The sequence below is a fragment of the Panthera onca genome, chromosome A2 (genome assembly GCF_046562875.1).
Source record: "Panthera onca isolate mPanOnc1 chromosome A2, mPanOnc1 haplotype 2, whole genome shotgun sequence".
Classification (NCBI taxonomy): domain Eukaryota; kingdom Metazoa; phylum Chordata; class Mammalia; order Carnivora; family Felidae; genus Panthera; species Panthera onca.
Genome location: NC_138340.1, coordinates 57,042,412 through 57,068,429, shown reverse-complemented (window position 1 = coordinate 57,068,429; position 26,018 = coordinate 57,042,412). Strand labels below are relative to the sequence as shown.

Here is a 26,018-nt window from a genome sequence, read left to right as displayed (position 1 = left end):
AGGGAGCGTGAGGTGTTCTGGTCTGTATAGTGGGAGCCGGAATTAGAGCACTGGGTCGTTGTAGGGATGATAACGGAACATTTGATTTACTTCGCAGTGAGGCTGACTGCCTCAGAGTTTGGGACAAACGTTGAGAAACCATCAGGAAAACTTACGTGAATCATGCAAGTCACTCTTAAACTTCAGTGGGCACCAAAATGTGACTTTCCAGGCCTTTGGCTACCTTCCCAACCCAAATCTGAATTCCTAAGAGTCAGGCCTGGATTTTAGAAAACAGGCTTTGCAGACCTGTTTCAGCCATGAAATTAGCAAAGCCGCCTGGCTTGAGTTTAAAAGGGCAGGCCTCTGAGCCTGCTGCCTTGGGTCGTGAACCAAGGATTTCTGCATCTTCAGCCAATAGAGTGCTCTCTAAGGCCTGTCTGTTCTCCTCTGTGCATTCACTGAACTGGGAGCAGGCAAACCCCAGTGCACACTCCACCTCAAACCTCATGCTAGGTAATACCCAAGTGATCCACCCAAACCCTCTGCAGCCTCCATTCACCACCTAGAGCAGGAGGGTGGTGGTGAGGATGCCAAGGGCAGGTTCATGACCTCAGTGCCTGCTGTCATACCCTCAGCTCTTGTTCCTGGGGCTCGGATGGGGATGAGTGAGAGCAATCTGGCCTCAAGGTAAGTGCAGCAGCCAAAAGGCTGTGGAAGTGAAGGGGATAGAGGTGTTCTCAGTGGGGAGGCTCAGAAGGGGGAAAGGGGAACGCTTAAGCATGAGTCTACAGAAGTAGTAGTCATTCAATAAATACATGCGGATTTATTTATAGGGAAAAGATGGTTTCCTTGGGGATAATTTCAGGAGGAGGTGTGTTTTATTCATCTGGCATGTCCCTACCGTGACAGGGCAGCAGGTTCTAGGACAAGCTAATATCATCCCCTATTTTAAAAAAGAAAAAAAAGTTACCCCCTAGTCGTCCTGGGGCAGGGGTTAAATTAAAAAAAAAATTTTTTTTTTCAGTGATTCCTAATTGTTTTTGAATACAGAGACTTAGGATGGAGTTTCCACTGCGTTCACGATGAAGGTGTGACTTCTGCGTAGTGTTGGCGGGGGGTGGGGGGTGGGCAGAAGAGGGTAGGAGTAGGGCCCATGCAGGCTGGCCTCTTAGCCCACAGACGCCAAGATCATGTCTACTGGCAGCTCCTCCGAACTTCTGGCTGTCACCTGCATTGTTACTGTGTCCAAAAGCAGAAGTCGGGAGCGCACCAGGATGTCATGATTTCCCCGGAACACACCTAGAGGGAAGAGAGGAGTACAAGTGTGTAAGGCAGAAGTGAGCTGCAGAGGCTAGGCTGAGGGTGGCAGCTGCAGCAACTGATCAAGGCAGCTGTGGTACAGTGAAATGGAAGGGGTCTGGGAACTGGGGAGCTGGGCTGAAATCCCTCTGAGCCACAGTATTGCCAATTACAAAGTAGAGGAGATACTAACCATTGTTTAAGCTTCTGCCAGGTACAAATGAATTAACGGACATACAAGGCTTCTACCTGGCACGGGAGAGGCTCTAATGCATGTTGGCTAAATCTAAGAGCACTGACGGAGGGACAGCCCCTCTATGACAAAACCGCACAGCAGGTGTCTGCCAGACCCAGGGGACTGAGTTGCTTCAGTGTGGCCAGAAATGATTTGCTTGGGGTCCATCAGCTGTGAGCAGGGCACTGAAGCGGAGCTGCCTCCCAACCCTGATTATAAATACTCAGAAAGAAAACAAAAAAATCTCTGACTTCCTTTTGTTCACAGTTCTCGGTGTGACGACTGTATTGCCCCCACTCCTTTAATTAATTAATTAATTAATTAATTAAAATGTTTATCATTTTCGAGAGTGAGCAAGCAAGAGAGTGCATATACACGCACCCTCTAGGGCAGAGGAGGGGCAGAAAGAGAGAGGGAGACAGAGGATCCAAAGTGGCTCCGCACTGACAGCAGGGGAGCCCCATGTGGGGGCTCAAGTTCACAAACCTTGAGATCATGACCTGACCTGAAGTCGGATGTTTAACTAAGTCAAGCAGGCACTCCCTTCCCCACCCCTTTAAACAAAGACTTTAGAGACATCCAGATCTAGAGATATTTACATACAAAATGCTGTATCTGGAATTTTCTTTAAAATAACCCAGGGCGGGGAGTAGAATGAGTGGCGGTATAGATGCTGTTAGTTGTTGAAGCTGGAAGATGAGCACATGAGGGTTCATTATACCATTCAGTTTTTGTGTGTATCTGAAAATTTCCATGTTGACTTAAAATTCCATTCCTATTAGAGAAGACCAACCAACCCAGTAGAAAAGTAGAGAAAGGATATGAAAATAATTCACAGAAAAAGAAATACAAATGGCACACACGTTTCAGATGATTAACTTCATCCAATATGTAAGAAATGTGAAATAAAAACGACACTAAGATACCATTTTTCACCCAGACTGTGAAAAATCATTTGCTAATGATTTGATAATATGCTGTGTATATTACTGATAATACATACTGTGTTGTCCACAGTGTGGGAGGAAAGGCAAACAGTTCCTATGGAAGGCAACTAGAAATTTTTACCAAAATGAGAAATGCACTTTAACCTGATAATGCCTTGGGAAATTTTTCCTATAGACATCCTTAGGGCACACATACAAAATAAAGTATGTGTGAATGTATGTATGTATGTGGTTATTCACTACAGCATTGTTTATAATAGCAAAAGCCTGGAACACTCTAAATGTTCATCAATACAGACTAATTCTATAAAATATGGCACAACCATAAAATGGAATATGAGGAAGCTACAAAAAAGTGTGAGTATTCACTTTGGGATGATAAAAAAGTCCTGGAGACAGATGGTGTTGATAACCACACAATAATATGGATATACTTAATGCCACTGAACTGCACACCTAAGGTTAAAATGGTAAATTTTACTTTATGTAGATTTTACCACAATTAAAAAAAGAAAAAGAGGAAACTCTATTTTTAATCTAATCTCCACCCCCAATGTGGGGCTCCAACTCATGACCCTGAGATAAAGAGTCGCATGCTCTACCAACCGAGCCAGCTAGGCACCCAAGAAAACTCTATGTATTGACAAGATAGATCTGTCAAGTGAAAAGCAAAGTGCAGAACAATGTATATACCATTTACACATAAATATCTGAGTTAAAATAGGGAAATGTATACATCCTAGCTTTCATATCCATAAAATGACTGGAAGGATATAGTAGCATTGTTTGTAATAACAGTGCTTCGGTGCCTGTTGCAAGGAACTGGATGAGAGGCAGATGAGAGGGTCAGAGGGCATTTCACTACTGGTCTTTTTTTATTATTTAAAAACAATTTTTTTAAATATCTTTTAATTTTTTTATGTTTATTTTTGAGAGGGAGAGGGAGAGACAGCACGAGCAAGGGAGGGGCAAAGAGACAGGGAGACAGAATCTGAAGCAGGCTTCAGGCTCTGAGCTGTCAGCACAGAGCCCAACACAGGGCTTGAACCCACAAGGTCTGAGATCGTGACCTGAGCTGAAGTCACACCCTCAACCGACTTGAACCTACCCAGGCGCCCCACTGCTGGTCTTTTTAACTCTGTAAATTTTCAATGCTACGAATTTGAATCCTCATGTTCCCAGTGGGAGCCCTCAGCCCAGGATGCAGTGGCATCCAGGCTGTGAGCTACCCAGGCACTTCCCATCTAGAAATGTTGCTTACCAGCCAGGAGCAATGTGTGGGTATTCTTGTTATCTGGCACTTTGTCTGACCTCTCACAAGGGTGCATTCCCAGGAATTTCACAATATTGCCCACAGCCTCTGTAGGGAGAAATCGCAGCATCATTAAGCCACACCTCATTTCCCTTTTGTGTCACCACTACTACCCCATCCCCAAAGTCTGCTCTTAAGGGCTTTTTTTTTTTTTTTAAGTTTATTTTTTTATTTTGAAAGAGAGAGAGAATGCGGAGGGGCAGAGAGAGAGGGGGACAGAGGATCTGAAGCAGGCTCTGAGCTGACAGCAGAGACCCTGATGTGGGACTTGAATTCACGAACCATGAGATTATGACTTGAGCCGAAGTCAGATGCTTAACCAACTGAACCACCCACGGGTGCTCCTCCCCGCTCCCCCCACCCCCCCAACCCCCACCGTCTTTTTTGAGTTTGTTTAGTTAGTAATCTCTACACCCAACATGGGGCTCAAACTCACAACCCCAGGATTAAGAGATGCATACTCTTCTGACTGAGCCAGCCAGGTGCCCCTCTAAGGGGCTTTTAATGAAGTGGCATCTGAAGTATATGCTCTAGACATGGCCTTGGATCCCTGGGGAACAAAAGTTGGGAGGAGTGAAAGGGGAGGACACATTTCAACAGTAGCCAAGGATTTTACCTTCAAGTGTCTTGATGGTAGACAAGGTGAATGTCTCCTCCTTCTCAAACTCATCCCCTAACTGATCCCAGGCTGCTTCAAAGTTCAGCACCATGACCTTTTGGATGTGATCAGCGACAGTGACTTCCAGATCTTCCAGCTGGGGAGAGGGAGGTGGAAGTTAGGCACATACCTCCAGGGGAGTGAGTTCCTGCTCTGTATACCTCTGGGCCCCTGCTCTGAACTCATTCCCCCCCACTTTTTAATGTTTGTTTATTTTTGGGGTGCCTGGGTGGCTCAATTGGTGAAGCATCTGACTTCGGCTCAGGTCATGATCTCACGGTTCATGAGTTTGAGCCCCGCGTCGGGCTCTGTGCTAACCGCTCAGAGCCTGGAGCCTGCTTTGGATTCTGTGTCTCTCCCTCTCTCTGCTTCTCCCCAACTCGTGCTCTGTCTCTCAAAAATAAATAAACATTAAAAAAAATTTTAAATAAGGGTGGTAGGGGAAAGCTATGTACTAATTCAGAAAGAGCTCTAAAATATAGTACGTGAAAAAATACAACAGCTTTAAAAAATAAAATAAATAATAAATGTTTGTTTATTTTTGAGAGAGAGAGAGAGAGAGAGAACGTAAGCAGGGAAGCAGGAGAGGGTTAGAGAGAGAGAGGATCTGAAGTGGGCTCTGTGCCAACAGGGCTCGAACCCATTAACTGCAAGATCATGACCCGAGCTGAAGGCGGACGCTCAACCAATTGAGTTCAACCAATGAACTCATGACACCACGATCAAGAGTCACATGCTCCTCAGACTGAGCCAGCCAGGTGCCCCTACACTATGGTTTTAAGTGGAAACTGGAAGGTGTGTGATGTACACAATCAATGACCTTTATTACGTAACTCCTGCCTACTCCTCCAAATAACTCCCAAGGACCATGAGTAATGTTTTCCTGTTTGTTCATGCTTGGTTTTTACACTTCCCAAGTTTTCTTTTCTTAAAGCATGAATTCTTTTGAGTTTAAAAACGGTTTCTTTCAAAGAGCCAAAACAGCAAGAAAAACGTTAAGTCTAGCTGTTAGCTCCTGGACAGGGTTGCTCTGCAGCCTCAGGCACAAAATTGAGCCTCCCGACATTAGCTTCTTACCACATATTCATCTTCATAGCCTTCATCGTCGGTCTCCCCAGTGGTGGGGTCACAATCCTTGACAGTGAACTTCATCATGCAGCTGAATGTGCAGGCCACTGCAAGGAAGAAAGGCTGGATGGTCAGGATGACTCCAACCACAGCGGGGGAGGAGTTCCTCCATAGGGCAGGTGGCCTCACCCTGCTCCCCAGGCCTCTATTACATTATCAGTAGCGGCAACCCCACAAATAGCCATCTGACTCCACAAATCTGGACAGAAGATACCTTGGGAAAGGGCAAAAGAGTCAAGTCATGGGTCTGGGAGTCCCCTCACAGGAAAGGAAGAAAGAGGAAAGCAGGGGTGCTGCAGGATGGCTAAGCCCATGCCACAGTCACGTGTCCATTGTGCATGGCCTGGAAAAAGAAGCTGGTGGGTTCCTTGGAAGGGGTGGAGCTGGGATGTTTCCGTGCTTGTTCATGGTAAAATGAAAGAGTACAGGTTGAGGACCAGATAGACCCAGGTTCTGCCTCTTACCAGCCCCGTGAACTTAGGGGAGTCATTTAACTTGAGTCTCAGTTTCCTTAGAATTTCCTAGTCCTAGGAGTAAGAGCAGTACTCATCCCCATAGGTCTTCTATGAAGGTGAAATGGGATGACATAGGACAAGTTCCCAGGACTCAGCCTTTCTTCTTTAACCTTTCTCAACCTTTTTTTTTTTTTTTTTTTTTTTTTAATGGCTTAGATGCATTTTATTGGTTTTCTTTCAGAATCCTACAAAAAGCAAAGTTAAAAACCAAGTCCCTGGCAAGAAAGTGAACACCTCCTCTTTCCTGAGAGCCCCCCACCTCTTCCCCTGTTCCCTAGCTGTGTCAGTACTTGTTTCATGGGCATGGAGGGCTTGCTACTTTCATCCCCTACCAACTCCCAAAAGGGGAAAGACCTACCACCTAGCAACCCCCTGCCCCTCAGCCCCATCCCCCACATGTTGATCCTGGTCACAGAAAACCAAGGTAAGAATTTAACCTTGATTTTCTCAAGGTTAAAATCAAGGAGTTGAGGCTCTCATAGGAGACAAATGGTTGGTGCACAACTGGCCCACCCCATCTGGATCCCAAGGCCTCCCAGAAGACCAGGGTGGGGTCAGGAGAAGGGCTCACCAGCTGTGGGGTCTTCCTTGGGCAGTGCCACCAGCGTGTAACAGGTCCCAGGCTGGTTGTAGGGTAGGCTTCGGGCAGGCACATAACAGAGCACTTCATAAGCTTCAGTGGGCTCCATCTGGACTGTGACATTCTCCAGAGTCTGGTCATTGAGTGTGTTTGTGCAGTCAAACTGGACCAGGGAGGAGAGGGATTGCTTAGACACTGCTCTAGGTCAAAGCCCTGCTGCAAAGGAAGAGCCCGGAGGTCCTAACTCACCCCATGGGCCAAACTGACTCCTATCCCAGGTGCCCCCGCACAGGGTCCCTGACCCCACGTTGACACACAGGAGCCAGAGAGGTCCTGGGTCAAGGCTGCAAGACACATACCGGCCGGTGACAAAACCCAGCATCAAGTTGGGCTCCTGACCTATAAGACCCGTCACACTCGGGACCACTCCCTGGGCCCAAGCCTCAGCAGGGCCTCAGCCCTCCCCACTCACCTGGAACACCATGTGGTCAGTGAAGGTGTGTTTGGTACAGCGGATGACATACTCTGTCTCTGACTCAGTGAGGGCCACAGGCTCAGGCGAGGACTTGAAGAGGAGCCCCAGCCCATGGAACTCTGGCACTGCCGCCAACTGTTCTGAAAGCCACAGGCCACACGTTTACTCAGCCTTTCAATTCTCAGACCAACCTGTGATGGTTTCTAATAAATGCTCATGGCCAATTCTCCAGGGCTTTTACCCTACTGAGATGGATAGATATGTATATACAATGACAGGTTACTCGCTATATCCCAAATATACTGATCATTTTCTCCTCTCGCTAACTTTCCTCAAGCTGTACCACGTCCCATGAATACTCTCTTCCCCTCTGTCTCACAAAAGACCTCAGCCACAGAACACTGACTGGGAGATCCCCAATGGCCTAGGCCTAATCCATCTGGAGACTCCCACAACTTTAGAAGCTCGGCAAGGATTCTTAGAAGGTAGAGATTAGGAAGACTCTAAGGATGAGATGAATGCTGTTATCGCCCCAGAATCAGGCAAAAGAACGAACTGATCCTACACATTTGTCAGTTAAGAGAAAAGGCCAGTACTAGATGTTTCAGATTCAGACTTGCCGAAAACCCCACTTCAGGTGGTATGTGAGTACCTGGGAAGGCCCATCTGTACACCTCAAAGCCAGGTTCCAGCAGTGGGCTGGGTCCAGTAGCCCACAGGCCGCCAACGTGGCCCGTCCAGGTGAAGGAGACATCTGATAGCCGCCTGCACACGATGTCCACCTATGACGGCCTGCGGCTACTGCTCTCTTTCCTATTCTATGGCAGGGGCAGTGTTCCTCAATGGATCACTAGTGTCAGAATTACCTGGGGGTCGGGGCTTATTAAAAACTGAGATTCCGGGCCCATCCTAAATACAGTCTATCAGAATCTTTGGGTTTGGGACTCAGGAATCTGCATTTCTTTTTTTTTTTTTTAGGAATCTACATTCTTAAGAAATTTTGCCAGCTGATTCTGATGTAAGCTGATATCTGAAGACCACTGCTCTAACATTTTTAACTTGTCTTCCCAAATCAATTGAACTCTATAAGGACAGAAAATGTGCCCTGAGGCCAGGGATCTGGTATTTTGCCCTGAACTTAGAACGTACTTCATTCATGTTTCATGGATAGAGACAGAAAGTAGGCATTATTATTATTATTATTTGGCTTTCTCCCCCCACAGAGTCAGGCTTTGTGACTGCTTCAGCCCTCTGCGGCCTGAAGGATTATATTTGATGAATGTGCAGGCAGTGAAAAGCCCAGAAAGAGCCAGCTTAGAAATGAGGAGGCACTTTTGGGCCATTGTGATCATCAGCCACCAGAGTGCTTTTCTGTGAGAATTGATTTCACTGGGATATCAAGTTTCTAGACCTGACACTTAACTACCCTGGGGGATTCTGCTAGAAGCTATCAGTTAATGCCTCTGAGTTTCCAACTCTTCACCGATAAAATCGATACAATAATCTTGCTCACAGGATTGTTGTGAAGATAAATGAGGCAATAAATGTCAGGATCTAGCAAACCTTCTAGAACCGAACAGGTGATCAATAAACGTTAGGTTTCAGAAGAGTGCTTAAAGATGAAATTGATACCCTCAAAGAGGCTTAAAAAGAGTCTTCCTTTGAAGCTGGGGCAGAATGGTAGCCTCAAGATACGCACAAGCTAATTCCCAGAACTTTTACCCACATGGTAAAAGGGAGTTCGCAGATATGATTAAATTGGATCTTGAGACTGGGAGATTATCCTGGATTATCTGGATGGGCCCAGTGTCCTTATAAGAAGGAGGCAGAAGGCTCAGAGTCAGATTTGAAGAGGCCATGCTGCTAGCTGTGAAGGCGGAGGAAGGGGTCACCAGGAGAGGAATGGAGTCCTCCAGAAACTTGAAAAAGCAGAGACCTAATTCTCCCCTGGAGCCTCCAGAGGAAGCTCAGCACTGCCAATACAATGAAACCCATTTTGGACTTCTGCCCTCAGAATTGTAAGATAACTGTGCTGCGTTAAGGCAATGACTTTGTGGTAATTTGCGAGAACAGCAAAGGGGAAGTAATACAGAAGGGAAAGTTTTGGGTGAGAGTGATCCCAGTTACCTCAGGATTCAGATTTTGCTCAATCTGAAAGATGTGTTGACAGAAGACAGGCTTCTCAAATGGAATGGGGGCGGGGGAGGATTTGATTAATTAACTAATTAATTTTTATAGTTTATTCTCATGAACCGTGAGATCATGACCTGAGCCGAAATCAAGAATCTGATGCTTAACCAACTGAGTCATCCAGGTGCCCCAGCGGGGGTGGTGGTGGAGGATGTAATTTAATTCAACAATCATTGGGAGCTCACTGTGAGGAAGGAAGGCACTGTGCTAAGTACTATGATAGAGAATATAAAGGACAGAACCTACAAAGAACCACACAGAACTACTTGAGGGAAGGCGGAAGACTGGGAGTAGAAGTGATGAGCACAGGAGATTCTTCATGAAGGAAGAGGGACACATGTCAGTCCTTCATGGTGGGATTCAGTAGATAATATGGTCTGTCGCTTAGATACACAGCCTCTACCCTTAAAAAGATGCTAGACCAGGGGCGCCTGGGTGGCTCAGTCGGTTAAGCGTCTGACTTCAGCTCAGGTCACGATCTCGCAGTCTGTGAGTTCGAGCCCCGCATCGGGCTCTGGGCTGATGGCTCAGAGCCTGGAGCCTGCTTCCGATTCTGTGTCTCCCTCTCTCTCTGCCCCTCCCCCGTTCATGTTCTATCTCTCTCTGTCTCAAAAATAAACATTAAAAAAAAATTAAAAAAAAAAAAAAAGAAACACAAAAAAAGATGCTAGACCAGAGGGATAGATAACCACCCAAACAAAACCTTACCAAACAATGTGGACTGAGGCCCTCTGGAACCCAAGAAAAAGTATTAGCGTCTTTGGACCCCAACTGTGCTGAATCTGACATCAGGTACCGGCCTGGGCTCCAGGGACCTGAGCCCTCAGAACCAAGGCCGAGGGGCAGCTGTGAGCCAGTTTGATGTGGATCTTAATTCCAGCCCCTGCAGTTTCTTGCGGTGCAGCCTTAGGCATATCACTTTCTCTCTGTGAACTTCCAATTCCTCCAATACCAAATGGACCCGATAACTGCCACCTGAGGGTCAAATGTGTTGACTAAAGTACTCTCAGGACCCAGAACTCAAGGGTAAGAACTGTCGTTGATTAGGTCTCTCCTAATTCCCCTGAGGAAAGCAACGACACCCCCCACCCCCAAAGCTGAGGAGACCAAGCCCAGTCCTGAGCGCCCCACCAAGCACCGCTACTCACCCTGGAAGATGTCTTCTCGAGTGGCTGCCACTTTCTCCGCCTGTTTGGCGGCTGTGATGGGGGTGCTTTCTGCAGGAGCAAACACACATGGTGACCAACAACTCCAGTAATGGGGCAGTGTGGGGCTGACCACAGAGCTGGTCCAACCCCCTGAGAGAGTGTGAGCACGCGAGAGAGCGAGTGTTTGTGTGCATGTGTCTCCAATCCTGGAGTCAGCCGTAGAAAGGATTAGAAAGGACTGTTCCATCCTCTTGGTACAATCCCCCCCATCCTGGCTAGGTTTAGTGGTTTCACGGCCCATGCAGACCCTCCAACAGAGGCCTGGACCTGAAAGTCTCTACAAGGAGCACAGACATTACTTACCTGTTCTCTGCTCTGCCATGGGCGTGGTGGCCAGGGGCACAGACTTGAGGTCAAAAGGTTTTTCCGATGGTTCTAGAGTGTATTGCTGCAGAGCTCTCTCCAGACCAGGGATGGAAACAGTCAGACCTAGAAGCCAGTGGGAGCGAGGCACTGCCTGAAGGCATGACAGAATGAGCAGCCGGAATCCCCCACGGAAGCCTGTGGCCCTGGGGTCTAAGTTGTATGACTCTAGACCACTGAGAAAACCACTTAACACTCTCTGGGCTTCCACTTTCTCATCTGGATCCTCCTTCACAGGGCTGGTATGGTGATAAATGTATACAAGAGTGACTTATATAAAGGACTATGGGAAGAGAGGTTTTTATCAATGACTAGTGTTTCAGTTCACTGAGCTGCTGCCACCCACACTGGTGTGAACTGCAAGATTCGCGGTCTCCTGAGGTCACAGTGATGCCATGAAGTTGCCATGAAAGTCCAGCCCAAAGCGTCTTGCCTCAGACTTCCCTACCCAGAGAGGGTGTGCCTGCTCTGGAGTGGGGAGGAGGGCCACAGCTCTGGGAGGGGGCCTAGTCGAAGACAGCCAGGGAAACTCACCATTTAGGATATAGCCTGCATTGAGGGCCTTCTGCTTCTGCTCCAGGACATTGAGATAGAAAGTGGCTCGGTCCCTTACTTCATTGTCATCGTCCATCACGCACCTGCAGCCAGAAAACATAGTAATCTGTTTTTTGTTTTTTTTAATGTTCGTTCATTTTTGGGAGAAAGAGAGAGAGAGGGAGAGAGCGAGCGCCCACAAATGGGGGAGGAGCAGAGAGAGACAGGGGACAGAGGATTTCAAGCAGGCTCTGTGCTTTCATCACAGAGCCTGACACAGAGCCTGATGTGGGGCTTGAACCCACAAACTGCAAGATCATGACCTGAGCCAAATCCGGATGCTTAACTGGCTGAGCCACCCAGGCGCCCTGGGAACCCATGGTAATCTTGACTGCGGCCCCACAGGGGTGGCAGGGGAACACTGCAGGGTTTCATCAGACGGTAGTAAGGGGAAGCAAGTCTCTTAAAGTTCAGTCCCCAGATGAACATGCCTGTGGGATCCAGGCATCAAACACACGGAGGGGCCTATAAAATTCTAGCTCATTACCTAAGAGGTGGCCACATTCATATTCCCCGGGCCCACTCCCTAAAGCCCACCCAGTGAAGGAGGCAATCTCCTACATCCAGCAGCATATGTCAAAGAAGAATTTAATATGACCCAATAATTCAACTCCCAGGCATCTCCTCTTGAGAACTGACAACATACATCACACAAAAACTTGTACGTGAATGTTCATAACAGCATTATTCATGAGAGCCGAAAAGTGGAAACCAAACCAAGTCTGTCAATTGGTGAATAGATAAAATGTGGTGTGCTCGTGCAATGAATTATTTGGCCATAATAAGGAATGAAGTACTGATATATGTTGCAGCATTGATGAATCTTAAAAAAAACATCACAGAGAAGCCAAACATAGGAAAGGTCGCAGATTGTACGACAGCATTTCTAAGAAACGACCATAATGGGCAAATGCATAGGGACATAAAGTAGATTAGTGGTTGTCTAGGGCTGGGGGGGAGTAGGTGTTGGGGAGAGGGCAGTGACTACTAATCAATATAGGGTTTTTCTTTAGTACTTAAAAAAGTTTTTAACGTTATTTTTAAGACAGAGCTAGAGACAAAGACAGAGCACGAACAGGGGAAGGGGCAGAGAGAGAGGACACAGAATCCGAAGCAGGCTCCAGGCTCCGAGCTGTCAGCACAGAGCCCGATGTGGGGCTTGAACTCACCAGCTGCGAGATCATGACCCGAGAGGAAGTCGGACACTTAACCGACTGAGCCACCCAGGCGCCCCTCTTTCTTTTTTTTTTTTTTAAACCCCCCGCTAATCAGCAAAACAGGCAAGCAGGCACAGCTGAAAACAGCCTCACCAAACTCCATACACTGCAAAAAACCACAGGGACCAAGGATTCTTAATGCTGGAAACTAACACCCACACTGAAAATACTGTCCTAGCCTAATAGACATTTACTCTGCCCGGTAAACACCATGGATATCAGGTTTCTATTGGCAATGATAGAAATGTTTTAAACTTAGATTATGGTGATGGTCACAACTCTGTGAATATATTAAGAAACATCATGTTAGGGGCGCCTGGGTAGCTCGGTTGGGCGACCAACTTGGACTCAGGACATGATCTCGCGATTTGTGAGTTCGAGCCCCGCGTCGGGCTCTGTGCTGACGGCTCAGAGCCTGGAGCCTGCTTCAGATTCTATGTCTCCCCATCTCTCTGCCCCTCCCCTGCTCACGCTCTGTGTCTGTCTCTCAATAATAAATAAACGTTAAAAAAAAAAAAAAGGAAACATCTTGTTATACGTTTTATTTATTTTTTGATGTTTACTGATTTATTTTGAGAGAGAGAGTACAAGTAGGGGGAGGGACAGAGAGAGCCGGAAAGAGAGAATCGAATCCCAAGCAAGGTTAGTGCAGAGCCTGACGCAGGCTTAATTAATCTCATGATCTGTGAAATCATGATCTGAGCCAAAGTCAAGAGTCAGACACTTAACCCACAGAGCCACCTACTGCCCCAGAATTTTATTTTTTTATTTTAGAGAGTGAGAGAGTGTGAGTGGGGAAGAGGAGCAGAAGGAGAGGCAGAATTTTAAGCAGGCTCCACGCTCAGCACGCAGCCTGACATGGAGCTCAGTCCCATGATCATGACCTGAGCCAAAATTAAGAGTCGGATGTTCAACTGATCGAGCTACCCAGGTTCCCTTTATACGTTTCAAATGGGTAAACTGTATGGCTCGCAAACTGTGTATCAATAAAGCCATTTTTTAAAAAAGAAAGGCATTAAAAAAAAAATGGAAGAAAAAACTCAACAATAGTCACACCTAGGTGGAGGGATTTTTGCATGATATTTTTCCATGCTTTACAATGCTTTCTATTTTTTTCCCCCTACAATCCATTGTTGTATAACCTCTCCCCCGGGGAACACCGTCACCCATCAGGGACCTCTGGCCTATACTCACCTCTTCAGCAACACCAAGATACTGGGTAACATCTCTTCATTCTGGGCTCCAAACTTGGCCAGAGCACTCACAGCGCCTGTGTTTATGAAGCAAATATAATTTACTTAACCCACCTGACAGCTCACGACAGTTCCAGTACTTGTAACGAATCTTTGGGCAGAAGAGGTCCTGAGTGAAGCAGTTCTCAGCCTGGAGGCCCACAACTGCCTGCAGTGCAATGAGTGGCCCTGGGTGGACCTCCTTTGGGCCTCAACTCCCTCAGCTGTTTCAAGGAGAAGACAGTCCCATTCCTGGGTTCCAGGAGCCATTTCAGCACTGACTACGACGTGGCCACAGAAGCTAGCCACACACAGGCTTCTCACCTTCTGTATCCAAATGGGTTCAATTCAGTTAGCCTTTGTATTATATAAATGAGAAAACGACCCATTACTTAATGAATATTAATTGCTGAAAGAGGAAAAATCTGTCCAGTGGGGGCATGAGAAGAACAGTAAATTTAAAGTTAAGAGTATGATGGATGCACACTGAATTGCATACTCACGCAAAAGAGTAAATTTTACAGTATGTGAATTACACCTCAATAAAGCTAACCATTGAAAAAATACCTAAACACTTAAAAAAAAAAAAAAGCAAGCAAGAGAGAAAAAGTTAAACACCAACATATAGTGAAAGTTAAAAACCAAAAATCAAAAACCAACAATACAAGTCAGAGCTAAGGAACCACTGAACTGGGTGACACGCAAGCATCCAAGATCCTGCCCACAATGTTATAAACCACGGAGCTGGTGAGGCTAGAACACAGAGTGCCTGGGGACTGAGGCTCAGGTCCCTCTGACAGGTCATCTGCTCAAGAAGCAGCAAAGAGCCCCAGTTCAGCCCTGGCTCAGACCCACCTGCCCGGACCTCCTCATGCTCCAAGACCACGCGGTTATAGATGAAGCGGATATACTTGGAGGGGTTGTTGGTCTTGGGTCCCTCCTGGCCCAGGAGATGCAGGATGCGGGTGGCCAGGACGGTGAACTCGCAGTCCTCGATGAACTCGCACAGGTGTGACAGCCCGGTCTCCTTGCTCTCTGTGTTTTCCTCAATGATGCTAATGATGCAGTCCACGATGGCCCGCTTGTACTCAAAGCCGCCCTGCAGTGGGAGGGGTCAAGCTGAGCGAGGAGGCTGCTCTCTCCAGAAATGAGCTGGGAGGCCCAACACCTAACCAGGACCAGGGAGGACAGCAGTCCAAACAGAACATGGAGGTAAGGGACCTGGCTATCTGGGCTCTACCTTATTTTCTGTGTAAAATAAAAGGCCTGGACTGAATGTTCGCTGGGGCCCTTCCAGATCTAACAGTCAACTGTTAAATAGAAACATTTTGTGTCTCGTTAAGAATTTTATTTTATTTTATTTTAGAGAGAGAAAAGAGTGCGAGCCAGGGAGAAAGCCAGACACGGGGCTTGATCCCAAGACCTTGGGATCATGACCAGGGCCGAAATCAATAGTTGGATGCTTAACTGAGCCACCCAGATGCCCCTCAGATCCCTGATTTTTACAGGGAGAAATTGATGTCTGTTGACAAGACCTGTTATGAGGGTAAGACTGTGTATGCTGTTTAGTGTCTCCAAAGTACTGGACCTATTAGCTGAAGGCTTCTTAAGTATTAGTGCCCTCCTCCAATCTCAGGAGACCCAATGACACCCAAGGCAAGGGCTTCTTGGTCCAAGGGCCACTCTGTGCTGGGGTGAAGGGGCAACCAGATATGTAGGGACCAAATCTACTCCAAAAACCCTTTGCTTCTGCTCCTCTGAATTACCTGGTTTCGTTGAGACATTCAAGGAAGGTAGTGTAAGTGAATCACTAAGACACGTGAGAAACAAAAATAGAACCCAATGTCAAATTATTAGCATCAATTGCAGAAGAAACCATGCTGGAGGTCCCAGAATGGCCCAGAAAATTTCTACACTAGGCACCAGTAGAGAACACAGGTTTTCCTGACTCCAGCACAAAGCATCGCCTCAGGGCATCTGCTGTGACTTTAAAGCCAGGGTGGTGAGTCATTACTTATTACTGTAATCACTAGGAATTGGTGCATGTTTATATTGTCAGGTCTGTAGGCACCAAGAAATTCACTTGGCCAACGGGTTGATATGCATACCTTCCAAGAAGAGACTCTTGGCTCCAAACTGAGAATGGAGCTTACAGCCAGGTCACTCCCTGCACCAGGAGACCTGGCATGCCCCAAATGCCTGCTCTTACCTCTTCCCGCAGCATGGTGAACAGGAAATTCATGAGCACGGCGTGTTTGCGAGGATACTTCTGACATAGGGCACTGATGGCCTGGACCACCACCACCTGAGTCAAACAGACGTGTATGAGCAGCGGCCCCTGCCTCCAGGCTTGAGTTACTTAGTTCACTAAGTGCCAACCAAGTCCTTCCTTAGGCCCAGCCAGGCCCTGGACCCAGAGGGCAAGGAGCTGAGAGGAACTCCATCTCTACCCTCAGGGAGCACGCGATCCCTGAGCCCATCCAAGTAGGGTAGCAGGCACATCAGTTCCAACAGCCCCAGGTCCAGCCTCTGGGTCCCCCAAACTCTGATTTTCTACTCAGACCTCAGGGTAGGTCCACTGGTCCCTCTACAGCCTGCCTGTTCTGCTTCTCTTCCTACCTCCACCCCCACGATCCCACCTATAGGCTGTTCAGGCTCCTCCCTGGGTACTTTGGCCTGGGCCCTCTCCCCTTTGCACACGGTGTCTTTGGCAGTCCTACCTCCTCCCGTGGTTTTAACCCACCTCTTCCATGCCACTCACTCCCAAACCTTTGTCTGTGTCCGAGCTCAAGCCCAATGTTAGCGAATGTCTACCAGACAACTCCACCTGGTACCCACGGCACCTCAAACTCAACACGTCCGCGATCACCATCATTACCTTCCTACCTCCCTCACCTAGGACCTGACTCTCCCTCCTTCCCCAAATTGACCAACAGCACCACCATCAGCCCATACCAGAAAACTAGAAATCTCTAACAACATTTGCTCTCAGCCCTCACCCCATGCCCTGCCACTGGCCTTACGAAGGAACCGTACGGACAAAGACCCCAAGGCTGGATGTGCGCGTCTCCCAAGGGCGAGCCCCATGAAGAGCGATGTGCCACCTCTTCCACTGAGTCCTCAAGCCCTACCAGGCCCAGGTCAATCCTGGCCTGGGGGCTGGGGAATGTAAGGGAGCAGGCACAGAGCATCTTCCTCATTCCGGGAACGGTGGGTGTTGCAGGCATGCCTGGGCACCTTGAACTCATCTGAGATCTCCGACATGAAGGACGAGATCTGCTTCATGAGGCGATCGATGCTGCTCTCGCTGCCAGTCTTGAGGAGTGTGGTGATGGCCAACGTGGCAATGCTGCGATTTGAATCTGTAACCAGGTTCTCTAGGTCCAGATTGCAGGCTGTCACTGCTGACGGATGCTTCATGGCCACCTGTTTTGGGAGGACAGAACAGACATACAAAGGGACTTCCGTCATTCCACTGGATGACTCTGGCCTGGTCAGAGGTCCTGTGGATGGGCTCATCTCGCCATCTTGTAGGAAGCAACTGTGATCAGTGTTACACCTTCTGCAGCTCCGGTCAGGGGCCATGACACGCCTCCAGCTGGATCAAGCACCTCCCGACCCTCTCAAAAGGCAAAGTGCTCATTCTGCCCACCCCTAAACTCTCACCTTATTGAGGGTACGGACAGCAGCATAGCGGAGAGCGGCCTTGGGGGAGCTGCAGAAAAGCTGGAGCACTGTGGAGAGATACATGCCACATGTCAGGCCTCCCTCGCCGCTCGGCAGCTAGAAAAGCTCAGGCCTCCGGGGAATGGTCAGGCAGGGCATGGGGGATACATGAGGGCTATGAAGCTGTTCTGACTCAAACCCTCTGTTCAGCTCATATCCCTGCTGGCACCCTCACCCCAACCAAGGAAAAGAGCTCACGAGCACAGAGGCTTTAATACGTTTATGAGAGCCCAGTGGGTCTCGTGAATGACGGCCGCTACTTACTGAGCACCTGCTATGTGCCAGATGTTGTGCTAAGGAGCTGCTGTGCCTTATCTGATTGGTTTCTCACAACCCCACAAAGCAGCTATTATTATTATCCCCATTTAACAGATACAGAGACTGAGGCACACGGGTAAAACTCACGTAACTCTAGGTTAGCTACCAGTAAATGGCAGAACAAGGATTGAGATCCAGGACTACCCATACCTGATGCCTGAGTCTTTTATCCAAAGTAAAACTCCACTCCTCTCTCCTGGGGCATGTATGCAGACCAGCAGAATTACCTCAGTCCTGCCTTAAACAACTGCCCTGGTTCCTATTGTACATGGTTGCATGTCAGGCAGCAAAGCCCTCCGTGTGCTTTGGCTCTAGGAAAGCGAGGACTCCAACCCAGGCTATTGGGCTCCAGTATGCAGGCTTTGAATGACCCCTCTGAATTGCCTTCTCCTTTGCCTGAGATAGCCTGGCCCCTAGCAAGCAATTATAAAACCTGGTTTTATAAATTTTGGGTTCTTCCACCAGGGCCTCTTGCCATCACTAGCCAGCCCAACAGGCTGCAGCATGGATCTGAACCCCATCTCTGCCTCTTAGCGGCGCCCCAGCCTCTTTAATGGTAAGATGGAACTCAAAGTACCCAAACATGATGAGTGTGAGAGACCCTGGCACAGCGTGCCTGGCACCAAATGGGTACTTACTAGGTCCCAATTCCTCTTCTTAACACCCCGCCGTGGCCTGAGGGCATTTTCTTTCTTTCTTTCTTTGTTTCCTCCAACCCCCCAGCCCAGGGCCCAGTTCCCAGCAGGCACAGATGTGTGGGGCCGGGGCGAAAGGAGGTGTGTAACCTGACACAGCGGGGGCCAGCTCTTTGGCGCTGCAGCCTGGCAGGTTGACGATGGCCGAGGCGGCTTCGTACACCACCATCTCGTGCTTGTTGCGCAAGCAGCTCTCAATAAAGTCGAACAGAGGGCTGTCACGGCTACAAAAGGACACGGGCGGCAAGAAGTTGGGGATGGCCCAGCGCGGAATAGGGCGCCATCTGGCCAAGGGGGACAAGAGCCATTCGTTACCTGCCATCCTCTTCCTCCAGCTGTTTGCTGGCCACCCGGATCATCATGCAGTAGGCAAAGGGAGACTTGAGGCCATGCCGGGTGAACTTGCTGATCATCTTATTGACAGCCAGGCGGTCGTTCTTCCGCACGTGGTACAGGAGCCCCAGAGCATGGTACTAGAGAGCGGGAGGTCGTGGCAGAGTACAGGTGCGTGAAGCCCAGGTCTACCAGCTGTGTGGCCCGAGAGAGGCCTCCGCATCTCTCTGGGCTTCAGCCTTCTCGTGTCTAAGATGGGCATCACAGTAGCTACCTCGCAGAGTGGCTGTGACAATTTCCCCAGATGCTCTGTACGGATGGCCCCGGGACGATGCTCACCACACCACGTGAGTGTTGTGTGTAGTCTAGCTCCCGCCCTCAAGTTCAGCAAGGGCCCCAACAGGCATCATGAGTACAGATGTGGAGGGGACAACAGAGACCACAGTGATGAAAGAATGGAAGACCAGGTGTCCTTCAACAAGAGAAAGTGGGTGCCAGGCCCTGAGCATGGACAGGTGTTATAAGGTGCCATGCAGCACACCTCATACAAGACCTTGTAGAATTAAACCTTACGCCACCCCTGAAGGTAGATACTCTTAGTCTCACTGAGTTGCCCAAGGACACATGGCTGGTACTGGCAAAGCTAGGTCTGGAGGGCTCAAAGTCAAGGGATTACCCTTCTGGAGATATAAGGTACACAGAGTTATTTCCTGTTCCCTCTGCTCTTTTTTGTTTCTTTACCAGGGTGGCATTCAAGGGCTAAGTCATGCGACTGTGGGTGCCTTGTATGGGAGAGCCTTCTCTGACACTGGGAAAGATCTTGAGGGGCCATGGCTGGCCCTGGAGAGAAGAATCAGCACAAGGGGTGAGGAGAAAGAGAAGAGAAAAACACACAGGGGGCGCCCACAGGTATGTACCCGACAAGTCAGATGTTCTAGATGCTCTTTCATATTATCCTCACGGCTTTGTGAGGCAGAAACTTTCATTCCGATTTTATAGACAAGGAAACTTGTCTTACAGAGATAAAAGGAATTTCTGGACTAGGTCACTGAAAAAGTGTTAAGTAGCTGAAAGCCCCACCAAGACATTTACATGCATCACTAAAAAAGCCAGCTCGGCAAAGGCTCTCTGGCTGCCTGGACCAAGTTTGCTATATCCCATATCCCAAAACATGACTCAGCTGGTTATCAGACACTTGAACATTTTAGTTCCAGCCGGTAAGGAGCTCCTAACTTAAACCATGCCAAGTGGTACCCTGGATCGTTTCCCCAAACCCCCAAGTCTCCCCACAATCCAGTGACAAAAGATGAAAGCCTGCTCCTGCTAGGGGACACCAGGATCTCTGGGGTGAGCGTCCATTTCTGAATCACCAGTCCCAGCTCATTTGCCTAAGAATCGTCAATATCAGTGCTCTGCTCACACCTCACCTGGACCATGATGTTATCACTGGACGCCGCCTCCTGGGCCTCATTCACCCAGCGCTTGACCACGTCAAAGCTGCACTTCAGTAGGTGCTAAGGGCAACAGAGTACATTAAGAGGCGGGCAGACAGGGTGCCCTGCCATCATGCCTCCTGGCCCTGGCTCACAGTTCAGTCCAGCTCTGGGTCTTCCCTCAGACACGGCCCAGAGCCTCTCCGTTGTCCTGGTTCTCTTGACACAGCACACAAGGATGGCTCCCACCCTCACTCTCTGCCCTGGTGGTAGATCTCCCACGAGGCCCAAACTCCCCACAATCTGTCACCCCAAGGGATGGGTCAAGAGTTCCCCAGGCACTCTTCACTGAGAAGGTGGGTGGGACTCTCAGATCTGGGAAGGGATATAGAAACTTTCTTTTTCCTACTGAAAAGCAACTCTGATATTTTCTTCAGTTTCCCAATCTGCTGCCCAGGCCCCCGCCACAGGGTCCCCAGCTACATACCAGGGAAGACACCAGGGCAGAGCTGGAGACACTGGGCACCTTGTCCACGATGGCCTGTTTCATGTAGCGCTCAATAGCCTGCAGCATGGTGCTCTGTGGGAACAATGGGTGGGGCAGAAGGGGACCCAATCAATCCTTGGCAACCGTCAGGAGTGCATGTGATGGGTGGGGAAGAGTGGGGACAAGAAGGAAGGAAGCAAACCTGTTTCTTGTGTTACTGCACCCTACCCTCATCCCCACACCACCTGGCTCAGTGCTTTGCTCAGGAGACGTGGGACAACCTAATGCATGCACAGAGGATCATGACTGAGCCTTGCCCAAGAAGCAGGGAAAAAGAGGAACAGCTCAGCAGGGGCAGCAGACTCACATCAGTGATCTGGCAGAGGGCACGCACAGCCGGGCCACGGTAGTTGTCTTCTTTCCCAGTCATGTCCTTTGTCAGGCTGTGGGAGGGGAAGGCATTGTCCGCGCAGGAGCATGGCCTGTCCTCCCCAAGCCCTTGTCTGCACCCGCTCCTCCCTAGCTCTAGTCACACCCCCTTGTCTGGACTACTACACAAGTCTAACTAGCGTTCTTGCTGTATTCTTACTCTTTCCCGGTCAAACTCCAAGCAGCAACAAGAGAGATTTTTTACAAAACTCCAGACTCTGGGGCGCCTGGGTGGTTTAGTCAGTAAGCATCCGACTTCAGCTCAGGTCATGATCTCACGGTGCATGAGTTCGAGTCCCACATCGGGTGAGCTTGAGCCACGCATCCGGTGAGCTCGACCCCCACTTTGGGTGAGTCCCTCGCTCACTTGCACCCCGCCCTCCTCAAAAATCAAGGTCACTCCCCTGCTTGGATTAAAACATTCCCAAGGCTTCCTACTGCCCATTACCATCAAGCATAAACTCCTTAACAGAGACTCTCCTCTCCGGGCCTTGACATCTGCTATTCCCTCAGCCTAGAGTACTCCTGGCCCTCTCCATCTCTGTCCTGCTATTAATAAGCATTTTTGGAAGAGATTAATTTTCAGTGGCTTCTTTCATTCTTTTGGGGGGGGGATATGGAACACTTCCCGAATTTGCCTGTCATCCTTGTGCAAGGGCCATGCTAATCTTCCCTGAGTTGTTCCAATTTTAGTATATGTGCTGCTGAAGTGAGCACTGTCCTGCTATTTCTTGCTCATCCTTCAGCACTTTGCTCAGACAGGTCTAGGGGGCCTTTCCTGATCCAAATTCAAGTTGTATATCCTTCTGGTCTGTTCTCACACCCTATCATACTTCCCCGGATAAACTCTGTTATATATTCTAATGCCTGTCTCCTCGGTTGTTTCTCTGGGACTGCAGAGGCCATGTCTACCTTACTTACTGCTAGCTTCCCAAAGTTATGCACAGGGACTGGTAGATGTTCAAAAAAATGCTTTCTAAACCACCCTACAATGGAATGTATAGCATCTCCCCGCCCCCCATAAACTGTGGCAAGAGAACTGAGCTCCAGTTCTTAAGGACAGGGATTATATTTTAGTCACACCTTTCCCCTGAATAACTCAGTCTAACACAGAAACCAGTACTTGGGAAGTGAACCTGTTTGTATACCCCCTGCATTCTCTATGTCTATTTTTCTTGTGTTCTCTCTTGGCACTCACTAAAGTCTTTCGTAAGCTCCAGCCTGGCTCAGCTGACTGAGAGGAATCAAGGCAAGGAAGGGTTTGTGCCTCAGGTAAGGCTAGGGAAACTGCACACTCTAGAGTGCCATGGAGGGGCAGCAGTAACTGAAAGGTGAGGGAGACAGAAGAGGAAGGGGCACCTGACATTATGTCAAACAAAAGTCTCATCACCTGATACACATGAGTAAAAATGGCTTCTGTGTCAATGGCACCCGTCAAAGGAGCCATACACAGACCCGAAGACTCACCTGCTGGTAACAATAATGACATCCTCGGCAATGCAAGACATCTCCTTGATGGTCAAATAGCACATCCGACGGAGTGTGGGCTGGGAAAGAGAGAGGAAAAGCCTATGACCACTGACTCAACACGAAAGCCAAGGTTAGGAAAACTCCAATCCACACAAAGGTAGACCATACTGACTGTGGGCACTTACATCGTTGGACTGAAAGAGCTTGGTCATGGCAAAGAAGGCCTCGGTTGCTTCGGTGGTCCCTAGGTGCTCCCCCTGTTTTAATCAAAAACGAAGTCTCAGCTTGGGACAGAGAGGCCAGAAGGCTCTTCCTGCCAGATCAGCCCAGGTCACATCCACAGACCCTACAGAGGCTCCATCAAGGGCAAACACATCAGAGTTAGACCCTGAGGGAACCCAGAGCTGGGCTATATCCACACAGGAGCTATCAAATACCCTAAGGGCTATGTGACTTATGCTAACGCCCCCAACAACTCCCAGCACCATGATCCCTGCCCCCAAACTTCATTCTCTTACCTGGTTTATGAGGTAAAGGATCTTGGTGAGGATGTGGGCACATTTTCGAGGGTTGATGGGTGTCTCATTAAATACACGGGCCTAAAAAGAAGCAACCAAGAACATTACCTTCTGACTTAGTTTATTTCCCTTCCATTGACTGCCTCTCAGGTACATTCAAGCTCTGAGAAGTCCCAGGGTAAATACATACATTTGCCTGGATAAGCTTATTTTCATAAGGAAAGTTTTGTTTTGCTTTCTCCCTAATCCATCTATTAAGAACTCCTGAAATCTGCCCTAAATATCAGTTAGGGACATGCTGACTTACTAACAGATACTCAGTAAACACGTGTTACCTTGAAAGAGAAACACAGAACGACAACAACTGCAAGCGTATTGAACTCTCTCCAGGAGCAAAGCGTTCCTGTCTTTCCAGGAACAGGTTTTCTCCCCTACTGTTCTTTAAACCACCCCTTTGAATGTGTTAGTATTTTGAGCACGTTGACTGTGAACACTTGGGATGGCAGGTGACAAATGACACTTGCCTCCTGGAGTACTGCACTCTTCTCAAGATGCTGGAATGGGTTGGAGCCTCCACCTAAAGTCAGAGAACGGAGAAGAGTGAGTACAGGTTGTAAGCCTGAATTGCATATACAGAGACATAGAGAAGGGAAAGATGTCATTACCGTCTGCTTAGTCAAGTTCAAACTACTCCAGAATGGCAATCAAAGCTCTACAACCTGCATATAGGTCCTACCACTCTACCTCAAACCACTTCCTTAAGTCACCTAGCAACCCTGACATAGTCCTTCTGTGCCTCTCATAGCATCGTGTCTTGCATTCATGTATGCAACTTGTACTTAACTGAATCCCTACAATATGCGGGAACCATCATCTGGTGACTGGGATTTCTTCACAGCAAATGTCACATTTGTAATTAATTATATGTGTCATTATCTGGTTGATATCTATCTTCCCTACTTCGCCTGTGACCATTTTAATATTCCCAGCTCAGGCACTGAGTGTCTCATTTGTTCCACTGCAGTATCAGGACACAGTACAGTGCCTGGAACACTGTAAGCGACCAATACATATTTGCTGAGTAGTTACATTAAAGAGGGTTCTCAGCGCAGAACATTGGCTCCACAGATTACGCCCCATTTGGCCAGTAGCAACGCAGCCCGGCGAATATCAAGAGGTCACCCGGCGAAAAGTCACAGTGGTTCACCAGGCTCTGCCCCTTCCCCTGACAACTGGGGAAACCGAGGCCCACAGGAGAGTGACCCTCCCAAGGTCACCGAGCGAATCGTGGTCCGAGCTTACGAGTGGGGGCAGCGGAGCATGCTCGGGCTCTCCGAGGCCCGCCGCTGACCAGTTGCCGACCTTGGCATAAGCCCCTGCCCCTCACTGGGTCTCGGCTTCAGGTCTACGCAGAGGCCCCGAAGGAGGCACCCAAGGAGGGTGCAGAGAGCTTGTAAGAGGGTCCAGCCTCCCCCAAGCCTACGCCCTCTCACCCGATTCCTCGTCTTTCTTATCAAATTTCTTCAGCATGGTGGTGCCGGCGGGGCCCAAAGCAGCAGCCCTGCGCTAGCCGGGTTCAGCGAGCAGGGGTTGTCCGGCGGCGGTTCCGCACAGACCACTTCCGGCCGGCCACGTCGCCCGGATCTCCGCGCAAGCGCAATCCGCGCTCTGCGCATGCGCACACTCTCCGTCGCTGCGCCCTGCGTTAACCTTTTCCCTGCCGGGGAGGGGCGGGCCAAGGGCTGGGGGCTCGGGGGGAAAGGGCGGAGGCCTTAGACTCGGGGCTGACCACCCCAACTCTGCACCTTACGTCCTCCTTATCTGTGCAATGGGAGCGGTCGTTCCTGCCTCACTGCGTTGTGGCGTTATTTTAAAGGGGCTTTCGAAGGTGAGGCCCTCAGTAGACACCCAATTGTTACCTGTTACTATTTTCACCTTTTCTGGGTGGCTTCACTTTGTTTCCTTACCTCGCCTGATTTTTTTTCTCCCTGGCTCGAACCACCATATAACACACTGTATTTTTACACTATCGATTTTATTGTCTTTTATTCACTGTCGTGGTTAGTGTTGGCATACAGTAGGTGCTCAAGTCAATTCCTGTTAACTGAATGAATGCATGAACTTTCTCTTATAATTCCTATCTGCCCACCCCCATCCCCCATCACATCTAATCCTGGTGCAAATTGTTTTGTACTTTATTAACTTTCAGGGATCGAAAGTAAAAAGCCAGCATAGGAACTTCAATGTGCTTTTAAAATACTTTGGATACCTATCGAGCGCCTACTAGATGCGCCGCCCTAGCGCAGAAGGCTGGAATGGGCTGAAAGGGGAAAACGAAACGTCACCCACAGTTTAGGTCTTCCTGGGCATCTGCGCGGGACACCCTGAAGCTAAGGTAAGGATGGTGCGTGCCAGCGTGCCAAACTGCATTTGGCTACGGCAAACCCGAGTCAGGGTGGCCGAGAGCTGACGCATGGCAGGCAATCGGCTTGCCTGAGGAGGGGGCTGCCCGAAACCAGGCGGGGGAGAAGGAGACCTGGTGAGCCAGGAGAGGACACGAGCGGCAGGGGTCTGGGGCTGAGGCCCACAAGTGAAAGAGGAGGTAACAGCTTAGCGAGAGGAGGGGACTAAGGGGGAGGGGCCAGCCTCTAGGGTCTGGCTTTGCAGAGACGGA

The 26,018-nt window shown here is 49.0% G+C and overlaps 1 protein-coding gene and 1 non-coding gene across 2 annotated transcripts; both read right to left on the bottom strand.

Moving 5' to 3' along the window:
• Window positions 1-785: 785 nt before the first annotated feature.
• Window positions 786-24,990, bottom strand: COPG1 (coat protein complex I subunit gamma 1). The gene is made up of 24 exons (XM_060631904.3): window positions 24,838-24,990; window positions 23,869-23,921; window positions 23,345-23,425; window positions 23,012-23,083; window positions 22,824-22,903; window positions 21,295-21,370; window positions 20,928-21,020; window positions 20,435-20,521; window positions 18,990-19,147; window positions 18,765-18,898; window positions 17,602-17,669; window positions 17,173-17,361; window positions 16,145-16,240; window positions 14,791-15,034; window positions 13,898-13,973; window positions 11,427-11,530; window positions 10,833-10,958; window positions 10,470-10,538; window positions 7,129-7,271; window positions 6,648-6,819; window positions 5,511-5,608; window positions 4,392-4,530; window positions 3,725-3,823; window positions 786-1,281 (listed from the first exon to the last, which is right to left on the bottom strand). The coding sequence occupies exons 1-24, from the start codon at window positions 24,872-24,874 to the stop codon at window positions 1,151-1,153; spliced, it is 2,625 nt and encodes an 874-aa protein (XP_060487887.1). The 5' UTR covers window positions 24,875-24,990; the 3' UTR covers window positions 786-1,150.
• On the bottom strand, window positions 21,967-22,073 carry LOC132679920 (U6 spliceosomal RNA). The gene has a single exon (XR_009610406.1). It is a non-coding gene; the product is annotated as a U6 spliceosomal RNA (small nuclear RNA).
• Window positions 24,991-26,018: the final 1,028 nt, after the last annotated feature.

What these genes read in the sequence shown, in the direction of transcription:
- COPG1 (XM_060631904.3), bottom strand. Translation starts at nt 24,874, where the DNA reads ATGCTGAAGAAATTTGATAAGAAAGACGAGGAATCGG. An exon ending in TCACCATGCTGCGGGAAGAG is followed by an intron (nt 15,035 to 16,144) that starts GTAAGAGCAGGC and finishes CTCCCACTGCAG; the next exon opens with GGCGGCTTTGAGTACAAGCG. An exon ending in CAAGGAAGACCCCACAGCTG is followed by an intron (nt 5,609 to 6,647) that starts GTGAGCCCTTCT and finishes TCTTCCTTGCAG; the next exon opens with TGGCCTGCACATTCAGCTGC.